At 52.7% G+C, this 10802-nt stretch overlaps 1 protein-coding gene across 1 annotated transcript in view; it reads left to right on the plus strand.

The window, feature by feature from the left end:
• SRRM4 (serine/arginine repetitive matrix 4) overlaps positions 1 to 9636 on the plus strand; it is a gene marked incomplete at its 5' end in the record, with an annotated part of 22800 nt that extends 13164 nt beyond the window's left edge. Inside the window, 5 exons of the mRNA XM_010179639.1 lie at positions 4448 to 4785; positions 6383 to 6604; positions 6870 to 6980; positions 8630 to 8776; positions 9372 to 9636. Of these exons, the coding sequence (XP_010177941.1) occupies positions 4448 to 4785; positions 6383 to 6604; positions 6870 to 6980; positions 8630 to 8776; positions 9372 to 9636 (1083 nt within the window). The remainder of the gene's footprint in view (positions 1 to 4447; positions 4786 to 6382; positions 6605 to 6869; positions 6981 to 8629; positions 8777 to 9371) is intronic.
• Between the last annotated feature and the right edge of the window lie 1166 nt (positions 9637 to 10802).

Raw genomic sequence — 10802 nt, forward strand, 5'->3', positions numbered from 1 at the left:
CTCTCCATCTAGCATTTAAAAAAACAAAGGTATTTTCCACTCAATATTTCTTGAGTCAGGGATTCATAATTGTGCAGAAAGGGATTGTATTGTGTTCCTGCAGCACTCCTATTTTTCATACTTCCTTAATAAGGGTTGGCTTTTCAGTTGGGGCAAATTGTCAGCAGAGGTGAGCTCCCCAGACCGGGCAGAGGGCCCCGTCCCCCCTCTCAGCCCCTCTCAGCAGATGCTGCTCCCCACGCTGAGGGCTCCTCGGCAGATGTCTGTGGGCCCTCGCTGAGAGCAAGGCTTACCCGGGTCATTGACGCAAGTTTTTTTATTCCTTTCATTATTACAATGCACAGAAAAAGAGAGAAAAGGAGACATTATGCATCTCTGAAAAAGAAATTAACTCGCTTTTGAAGTGAGTTACCAAACAAAAGAAAAAAGCCCCGAGAAAGAAATCCTCCAACCATAAGTGAGGCTGTGCCATGCTGCTTTTTGATGGGTCTCGGTCCCCTTATGGCTGAGAAAACACGCAGCCATCTCTCGCCTCAGGGCTGTTTGCCACACAGTAAATGCACTTGTTCGGCTTAATTGGAAGACGAGTTGTGATTGTGTTTTTGTAACCTATTAGACTGCGCTGCCTCTTGCTCTAGGATCGCACTCAAAATTACAGTCTGGAGTATGAGTGAGAGCCTCACTTCTGCTCCTCCTTCATCTTGATTAAATAATGATTTGAAACAAAAGAATGCAATAAATATATATCTTGGGTTCCCTTGAGGGCAGCAGCAGGTCCCCCGCTGAAAGCCAGAGGAAGCAAAGTTCACTGAGATTATTTAATTACTTATTAGAGAGGAGGGGAAAAATCCAAATGTTCGCGTAGAGAAAATTAGATTCATGAAAGAGCAGACACTTTTAAGACACCCTAGAAAAATAAAAAGCCATTAGGATTCAACTAAGCTCCGCACAGTGTTTTCATGTGGCGCTCTGTTTCCATCTTGTGTGGCTGACATCCTTTCGGGAGCAGTAAAATGGGACCAGAAGCAAAGCCGAGGTCGTCAGATAGGAGATGGGCCCGAGCAGACTTGCAGGTTGAGCACCTACAGGCTTGTCCTGGTTCTTGCTGCAGGGCAGAAATCTCCCCCAGAGCCCATGGGGAGGTACTGGCTACAGCCTGGTGCCTTGCAGTGGTGGGGCTGGGAAGTTGCTGTGTCCCCCAGCCCCTGCCTTGCCCCAGCCAGCCCCTCCAGCCCTCACAGGGCCTGTGGGCTCCATATTTCACCCATCCCCACATATTGCTTCTTCCCAGAGTGCTGCTATCACAAATGTTGAGTGACAACATCTTGATGATTCCCTGGTCATTCGGCAGATTTTGGGATGTGTTGACAACAGTTGCTACTTTGAAGGTAGACTTCAGCAGAGGCAAAGCAGAAGTGTGCATCCCAGGTCCCAGCAGCAGACTTAAAAGCTGTTTTAGAAATGTCGAGAGACTGCTGTATTTTGTGGCAGAAATAAAGGCCTTTTGGTTTAGATTGGGAGGGATCAGAAGTGAGATGTTTGTGAGAGCGACGCTGGGGTCAGTGTCCCTCGGAGCAGCCCCATGCCCACTCCAGGCCTTTCCCACCCCTGTGGCCAGGGAGTACCTCACATGGTGGTTTTATGCCTGTAAATGAAGGATGATCAAAAGCTGGTTATCTCTTGGGTAGGGTTCAGATCTAATGCAAACCATAATCCACCTTTTTAAAAAATTTCTGGTGCTATATTGGAAAGCACAACCCTGTATCTCCTGTGAAGTGGTTGGGTAGTGGTTCAAGGGGTAGTGGCGTAGTGATATGTGCAGTGGTTCATCATTTCAGAAAGAACTGGTGAAATACAGAGCCGGATACCTGGGTCTCTTATGCTTCTTTGGCATTCTCATTTCTACTGGAGTAAACAAGGACTGGTAGGGAAGTGCTAGAGCTGAGAAGTAGCAAGGAGCAGTGCCAGATGCTGAAATGAGGACTTGCAATGTGTGTCTCCACTCATTCCTAGTTGGGAACACTTGAGAGGTGTTTCTGCTCTGTCCAGGGCTTCTGCATTGAAGGTGTAAGTTGGCTAGTGAAGAAAAATCACTCGATTTCCCATGTCTGCTGCTGGGGCTTCCGATGCCTCCGAGTTAGGTCTGAGCATGGCTTAGAAGTTAGTATGGGGTGGGGATGGGGGCATCCTCAGCTCCAGTATGGACTGCTGGATGAACTAATTCCTGCCCCTCTGTCCCTTAGCCCAGAAGCAATAATGCCTCTCTCTCTGGCAACATAGGAAGTACTTGGAGATCCTCCAACTCCAGGCATTTTCAGAGCGTGAGGATGTTGTGGGCAGCGGTCATTGCCCAGTCTGTGTGCTGGGAGCCACTGTGTGTGTTGGTAGCTCTGCTCTGGTTTCAGTCCTGTGCCTGAGTCAGCCTCCTTGTCCCAGTTAGCACCTCCTGAACTGGGTCGAGAGCAAGCCCCCATCCTAGGGACACAGATCAGATACAGGAGGGTGGGTGTGAAAACTCCATCAGATGGAGTGAAGGAGCTCCATGCAAACAGTGACACAGGCTGGGTCTGTAGCCCCTCTGAGGATGAGGAAGAGCCCTGTCCCCACGCCAGCTGCTCCAGGGCTAAGCTCTCCGAGGGGACTGGCCCTGTCCCTGTTGTGTGACAACTGATCCAGGGCTCCTCTGCTCCCTGAGGTATTACTAACATTGCAAGGTGGTTTTCTTGGCTCAGAATACCCCAGATTTGTGAGGGCACGGCCCAGGTCCCCAGTGTGCAGCGTGTGGTGTAGAGTGGGGCACGTGCAGGTGTCTGAGGGAGCACAGGTCGATGGGGACTTGTTGGAGGACTGTCCCGAGCAGGGGGTAACCAATCTATGTGTCCACACTCAAAGGACCCTGGACCAAAACTCCTGGGTGGGAATGAGAGCAGAGCATCTGAATGAAAGAGGGGAGGAGGCCACACAAGAGTGCTGATGTGCTGGGTCCACGTTTGGCCCTGATTCTCACCCCTTTGCAAGGGCAGGCTTTAGCACTAACACAGCCTCCCTCCCAGTGCCGGTACATTCCTGGACTGGCTCAGTGGAGTTAAAAGTGAACTGTAAGATACTCAAATGATGCAAATGCCCTTGGTGGTGCTCAGGGTCCCAGTCAACAGCCCTTCCTAGGATCCTTGCTTGACCTCATTGGGTTCGGCAGCCCCCCAATGTGGCTGAACCCCCCGGTGGAGGCTGGCAGGAGCAGGGCTGTTGTCCCCACAGGTCTCCAATGCAGCCCAAGGGGGATATTTTTCCTCCTTTATTTTTTTTCCTTCCCTCACTCGAGTTCCCTTTGTCACCTCCACGAGACCCAAGGGGGTTTAGTGCGAGCTGCGACTTTTCAGCACAAGCGAGCAGCCTCCAGGAACGGGTTGGCCGGCCTCATTTAAAGCAGAAGGAAACAAAACTGAATAATGAGTGAGACCAGAGAGCAGACAAAAACAGCCGTGACATTTGCATAGAGAAGGCGAGTGAACAGTTGGCAGTGTGGATTGAGAGAGGGTTTATGTTTTTTTCATGTAATTTGAGACTCTAATGATGGACTTATGTTGCCCGCTCATCCTTTTTTCTTACACCTTACCTACTAAAGGAGGAGTTCTTGATGGGTAAGTGGATGCTATCCGCAAGACACCAGGGAATTTATTAGAGGTCACTCGAGCGCATTAGCTATATCTTCTTCAGGGGGTAAAAAAAGCACACAAAGAAGTATCTGTATACCTTTTATTTCCAAAGGGATTTTTCTTTTTTCCCTCCCCTTTGTTTTTTTCTTTTTTTTTCTTTTTTTTTGTTTCAAAGTGATAAGCTTGTTTATTCCTCAGTTTTTATTTTGTACAGAAGCCCTTAATTTGATTTGATTTTCCTTTGCTTATTTTAGTGACATTCATCCAGCCTATTTGTTAAGGAAGCTTAAAAAGTTCACTCATTTAAGATTTTTGTTTCATTTTTGTTTTCTTTCCAAGGATTATGTAGGTTTTTTTATATGTATAAAAATTTTATTTTCCCTCCCCATCTTTAAGGCTAAATAAGGGCTTTGTCCTCTGTTCTAGCTTTTTGATTTAGTTATTTTGATTCTTTGGTTGCCCGTTTACTTTGTTGAACTCTTTTGTTTAACATGAATCGCATGCTGATACTCTTTGCATGATCTCTAAATCTTCCCGTTATCATAGCAGGGGGAAAAGAAGTTTCTTCTTACTGTGGATTTCTTTCAGGGCTATGTGCTTTTGCTTTCTTCTCCTCTTTCTTCTTTTTTGCTTTCTTTCTTGTTTACTTTGTTTCCTTTCCTTTTGTTTCAGTGCATCATGATGGTAAAATTTCTGGGTTTATTAAAAAAAAAAAAAAAAGCAAAGTAAACCCAAACCCAAACCCCCCCCAAACCCGTTCAAACAATGCCAAATGGCTTTTTTGCTTTCAGATCTCTCAGTCAGGGTCTTCTGGTGACCTCTTTACCAAAACAGACAGCCCGCCTGGCAACCTAGCCAGCCAGAATGGAGAGTATCATGAATATGACTCAGGAAACGATACTTCCTCCCCTCCCTCCACTCAAACGAGCTCATCCAGGTCAAAGGACAGCCAGGAGAAAAGAAGTCTAGTCCATGATGGCTTTGGCCATGCCTTCTCGTCCGGGAAGCCCAAACTGGCCAACAGCGATAACAGCTCTGATTCAGGAAATTCCTTCACCAGTTGCTTTTCCCAGACCAAGGGAACAGCTTTGGAAAATCTGTCTCCAGATGCCCAGGGACAAGACCGAAGGTCAGTGATTACCAGTAGCTGCTGCTGGCAGCCAAATACCTGGTACGTTGTCGCTCTGTATCTCCTGCCTGCTCGCCAGTCGCAGTGGTGAGCTGGCAGGGAGGTTTTTGTGGTCTGGAGGCAGGCAGATATAAGTCAGACCCACGGTCTTGCCAGTCTGGAGTCCACAACCCAGCAATGACCAGCAGTGTAGCCTGAGGAGGAAGGTGTAAACCCAGCCATCGCGCTCCTGGGCATGGCCTGTGCCAGCTCTTCTGGCATCAGTGTGGCTAACGCAGGGTTCAGCAACTGGGTCGAGCTGTGTGCTGCACACATCTATGCTCAGCTGGATGTGACTGTGTCAAAGAAAAGAGTCGCTGGCCTTTCTGGACAAAATCTGAAAGGTGCATCAGGGGTTTGCTGTGCTAATTCTCCAACTCTGCTCACTGTGGGGGAGGAGAGTGGGGTTCATTTTTGCTAAAACCATTATGGGCTGTTCTTTTACCTGTCCAGTGAGTCAAATCCAGCCTGCCCCTTCCCAGTTCATTCAGGACCAGTCCTGGGTGACAAGATACCATCTCCTGCAGATGGGGAGCACAGGGAGGGGCAAGTACCTCGCTGGCTGCAGGATAACACAGCAGCAGCTTTGTGCACTGGGGCCACGGGGCATCAGGGGCAAGACTCAAACCACCATCCAGTGCCACAGGGCATCAGCAGGAGAGGGGAGGAGGTGCCAGCCTCCATCACCACCTCCTGTTCCTAGGGGTTTGCCAGGTGAAGTTGGGGATGAAGGTACTGAAGCACAGTGGCTGGTACCCAAGGCTGTGCTCAAGCAGTGGTGTTAGGGTGCTCTTCCAGCACAAGCCCTTGGGTCTTAAAGGCTGAAAGTTAGAGCCAGGATGTGGTCTAGGGGTGGGAGCACTGAATGAGAGAGGAGAGGGAGCCAGGGGAGTTGGTGTTAGGAAGAACAAGCCCTCGATTTTCAGTTAGAGGGTAAAATTTTAGGGCTGCATATACTTTTCACATTGTGACTCCAGTGGGATAACTCTGCCTTCACATGGGTGGAGCTGGGATTGCAGCTGGTCCTGACTTGGGAGGCTGCCTCACCGCTGGGCTCTAACACCAGTTCATACCCAGGGTGCTTCTGGAAGCGGAGGAATTCACACAGCCCTGTCCAAAGGCAACAGGACGTGCCCACTCAGTGCCCACTCATGCTGCTCCACAGCCAGGCTGGAGCACAGGTCCTTGCCCTGCCATGCTCTGGCTTTCCCTTGCTCCAGCACTTCTCACCTTGCTCCCTCCCCAGGACCTGCACTGCTCGCTGGCTCTACCGACCAGACCCCTCTGGTGCCAAGGGCATGCGGCAGAAGAGCTTCCCCTTGAGACCTCTTCCACAGCCCTGCCCTGGCACAGCCTGGGGGGTGAGCTCTTGGGCTCTGACCCACACACACAGGGTTTCCTGCAACAGCAGCCTGGGGAGCCGGGAGGTCTTTTTTATCCTCAGTTGTGGAATGGGAGGATGGGAGTATTTGTTGGCTGGAGCATGGTGCTGCCCTCAGCCAGGGACCAGTTCCAGTTCAGCTACAGCTTCAATGACTCTCCAAATGTATGTTCACAGAGGGTGCCTGTCCTTGTGTCTCAGCTGTTCAGAGGAGAAGCAGCTAAACTTCCTCCCGTCCCCAACCCACAGCTCCCCGCTGAGGCCATGCTCCCGCAGCGAGTCCTACACCAGCACAGGCAGATCCTCCCCTGGCTCCAGCCGCTCCAGCCGTTCCCGCTCCTCACACCACAAGGCCTCTCCCAGGTACTCCCGAAGCAGGTCCTGCTCTTCAGGAAAGAGGTAAGACTGGCTAAAACGGCTGTCTCTGTGACCCTGGGCAATGTCTATCTTGCAGGCTGGCAGGTTCCTTGCAGGGGGAGGTGTAAGAGTTTGGGGGGTGCCTAGGGATCCACATGGCTTGGGGGGAAGTGGCTATGCAGATCTGAGCCAAGACCCTGCCATATGGGGCATCTCTTCCCCCACCATGAGCCCAGATTCAGAGGAGTCTGGTACAGCCTCACCCTCCAGCATCTTTAACTCTTTCATGGTTTTTGCCTATCCCTAGGTCTTCTTCACGTTCCCCCAGTTACTCCCCCAAATCCTGCAAAAAAAGTCCCGGGAGCAGGAGTTCAAGGCCTCGACGGAGCCCCAGCTACTCCCGCTACAGCCCTAGCAGGTACAGCTGTCTCCTCATGTGGTATCTGCTGCCTCATGCTTTCCCACTGCCTCCATCACTTGTCTGGGCTCCAGCACGTTTGCTGGCTCCTGCCAACCCCAAACTGCTCCCTCAGCTTCCTCACTGGGTGCTTTGGTCCTCAGCACTGGGATGAGAGAGACCAGGGGGATGCAGAGTAAGGTACATGGCAGTTTGGTACGCTGGTCCTCAGTGCAGTGGAAATTTCTCACTGTTTATTGCCCTAGAGCTGGTGCTGGTTGCAGAGGGAAGAGCCCAGAGCTGAGCCTTTCACTTTCTGTGGGAAAAGTGGATTCCCTGTAGCCAAGGACTGCTGTGCGTTGATTCAGGGGAATTTCACACAAAGCAATTTTGGGGCTAGATTGCTGGGAAGGACACCTGGTTTATCCCTGGTTGGAGCATCATGGTATGTCACACTTGGAGCGTGTGGCAGGTGAAGTGGCTGTTCCTCCGCTCAGAGCCCTTGCAGGGACCACACTACACAGCCCAGAGTGCACAGATGGCTGCTCGGTGGTGTCTGCCAGGGCCTCATGCAAATGGGAGATGCCTCATAGGAAAACCCAGGGAGCGCCCCTCTCTATCACGCTGGTGTCAGTGGTAGGCTCCGGCTGGGTCTGCCCACAGCTTTCGTTGCCTGAGGAGCCCGTGCCAGCCAGCAGCCCCTGCAGCAGGGCTGCAGCCCATGTCTGAGAGGGATCTGATTGCGGGAGGGAAAGACACTCCACTTTTCAGAGCCACAGCTCTGCCAAAGAGTTATCAGGCCCCGGGAAGTGCCCCTGCTGTGTGGGCAGATGCCAGGTACCCTCATGCTGGCACTCACACAGCCTTGCAGAAGGAAGAACAGTCCAGCCACCTCTACTCCCTCCACACCCCACAGAAAACACGCATCTCACAGCTCAGCCCTGGAGATGCCTTTGGGCAGGTTTTTCTGGTAACATCTCTGCTGCTGTGAACGTTTTGCACCCTTAAAATGTGATGTTCCCAGGGTCTGATCCTTGCAGGCTGTGACAATCTCTGCACTGCTGTAGAACATTTCCTGCATGCACGGATCAGGCCCTTGACCTATAACATGTTGCTTTGCAGATGGCACTGAGCAGGGTGCATGAAGTCAGCTACGCTCCAGGGAAGGGCCTGTACTGACGTGTACAGGAATTTAACAGAAGAGAAAGCCATAGCAACACTGGCACTCCTTCTGGCGAGCCTTGCAAAGCCGTACAGCCCTGCAGGGATACGGGGCACCCTGCTCACGTGGGGCCTGCTGGCAGGGTTGTCCTTTCCTGCTTCAGCACAGCCAGCAAGAGCAATTTTAGTTGAGCTAAATACAGAGTGCATCCACAGACACATGTACGTGGAAGCCATCTTAGCTTGGCAGCGCAGGGCCACCAGGAGACACTGCTGAAACCCCCAGACACCATTAGTGGGTGTCCATCCATCCAGACAGATGAGTGTGTCTTTGTCCAGCTAAGCCAGTGTGTGCAGGGCTGATGCCACCAGAGCACTGAGAGTGGTCCCTTTTGGAGCCGAGCGTCTTCTCGGCTTCATCTGTGCCTTCGTGGGCCATTGCCTCCACACCCAAAAACCCACCCCACAAAAACCCAGCAGTGACAGTTTCCATTCTGTGCCTTCCCCAGAGACCGTGAGCGAGAGCACAAGTACGGCTCCAGCGAGAAGGAGTCGCACAGGGAGCGTGACCGGCAGCGGCGGCGGCGGTCGTATTCACCCCTAAGGAAACGCAGGAGAGACTCTCCCAGCCACCTCGAAGCTCGGCGCATCACAAGGTAATGTGGCCCCGTCGTTTGGAGACAGGCTCAGCTGGCACTCCCCAGGGGCATGTGGGCTGTCCCTCAGTCCCAGTCCTTGCCAGTGGAGGTTTCTTCAGGACACTGCTTCCCCTCAGCCTGATCAGCAGGCCCTGCCGCCCTTCACAGAGCTTGAGGATTTCCAGAGGCGGGGGGGGATGAACGGGGGTGGTGGTGTGTGTGTCTCATTTACAGCAAAGAAAAAAGGCAGATGAAGTCAGGGCAGGGACTCACCCAGCAGGCACCAGGAGCAGCCCCCTACAGGCTTCTTGTTTCACCCTCTCCTGCAGTAGAGGTCCCACACTGTAGAGAGAGTCAAATATTGATTGTATTCTTCACGCTGAGGACTCTTTGGGACAGCATCGGGCAGAGCCCAGCCTAAGACTTGGTGCTTGGGGGTGGGTGGTTTGAATCCCAAGGCCTGTCAGCTACCTGATCTCTTCATTTTTTTCTTTTAACCAAAAACCATCACATTTTTGGGGAGTGTTGTGCAGAGTAAAGAGTGCTTTTTGGAGATTTTGGCAGTAAATCCATCCTTGTCTTGCTGGTAACCCACATCTTTCTGTCCCCACAGTGCCCGCAAACGCCCCATCCCCTACTACCGTCCCAGCCCCTCCTCCTCCAGTAGTGCCAGCAGCTATTCCTCCTGGTACAGCAGCTTTAGCCGCTCTCCAAGCAGGAGCAGGAGCTACTCCAGCTATCGGACAAGCCGGAGCCGAAGCTGGAGCAGCAGCAGCACTGAGGGCAGGAGCCGCAGCCGGAGTTCAGGCCCCAGGAGCAGCCGCAGCAGGAGCAGGAGCTATGACTCAGGAGGCAGCTCCGACAGCCTGCGTCGCTAGGGAGTGCCGCCAGTGGCCTGCTGCCTCCAAATTCCTGGCATTCTCCGCTTCCTTCCCACCTACCTGGGCATCAATAGCAATCATCCCTGATACTGATGTGGTGGCAGTACCGGGTCCTCATTCCCTGGTTCGGAGTAACAGCCCTTGTGTGTCCGGTGCAGCCCCTTTGCCGACTCATGGAGCAGGTGGATCTGTCCCAGCTCCCCAGGCCGGGGCAGGAAGAAAGGTCGGTGCTTTACAGAGGCTCTGTCATGACAGACCTGGTCCGTCCTCCCCGACATTCCCACCTCCCCGTCGCTGCTGTTCTCCAAAGCACTACCAGCTGGTCCAAAGGAAAGAATTCAGCTCCTTGCTCTTCTGCCAAACCAGGAGCCAGCAAATTATTTTCTGTTGGAGGGAGAGACCCAGTTAGGGAGGAATTTGCTGGGAAGCTTTGGTGATGAGTGGGGGTGACCTGTCCCCCACCAAGGCAAATATCAGGTCCCTTGGGACTCTCCTCCAGAGTTCCTGCCCACTCTGCAGCAGGCCTCTTCCATGAGAGAATACTTATTTATTGCTGGTCAGCCAGAGCCCGCTATAAATAGCAGGCTAGAAGTCCCTCCTGACGTAATTCCTGGGGAAAAAAAGGCCATTCTCTCTCTTTCCCCCACCCTTTCCTACCAGGTATGCATCATCTTGTGCAGAGTCGTTTTATCGCCCCCAGCACTGGGCCTTGCTTGCGAACAAACCAGTGTGGTCTGCAGCAGACGTGGGGCTGGTGGGGTGCAGGGAAGAAGGGAGTGGGTACCATGCTGCGCTCCGAGGGCCAGGCCACGGCATGGGAGGTGGGGGCCATGGGATGCCTAGAGGAACGACGGGGTTCAAAGAGTATTGCACGAGCCAGGGGACCCCAATTCCCCTTCCTCAATAACAGGCAGCGATATTAAGGAAATAATTTCTCCTTGAGAGTCTCAGGCTGCCACTGAGGCAGGATCAGCAGCCAGCGCAGCCCCATCACAGGACCCGCACCGAGCTGGGGCAGGTGCACTCGTGCCCCAGTTTGTCGCTGGGAGGATGGAGCGGTGCAGGGGGACAGGAAAGGCCCCTCAGTAATTGCCTGTTTTTCCAAGGAGCCGCAGGCAGTGGCAGGGGGGGGCCGCCCCGCCGGGCGGGCCCGGGGCCCCGGG

The sequence above is a fragment of the Mesitornis unicolor genome, unplaced genomic scaffold (genome assembly GCF_000695765.1).
Source record: "Mesitornis unicolor isolate BGI_N332 unplaced genomic scaffold, ASM69576v1 scaffold28622, whole genome shotgun sequence".
Taxonomy (NCBI): domain Eukaryota; kingdom Metazoa; phylum Chordata; class Aves; order Mesitornithiformes; family Mesitornithidae; genus Mesitornis; species Mesitornis unicolor.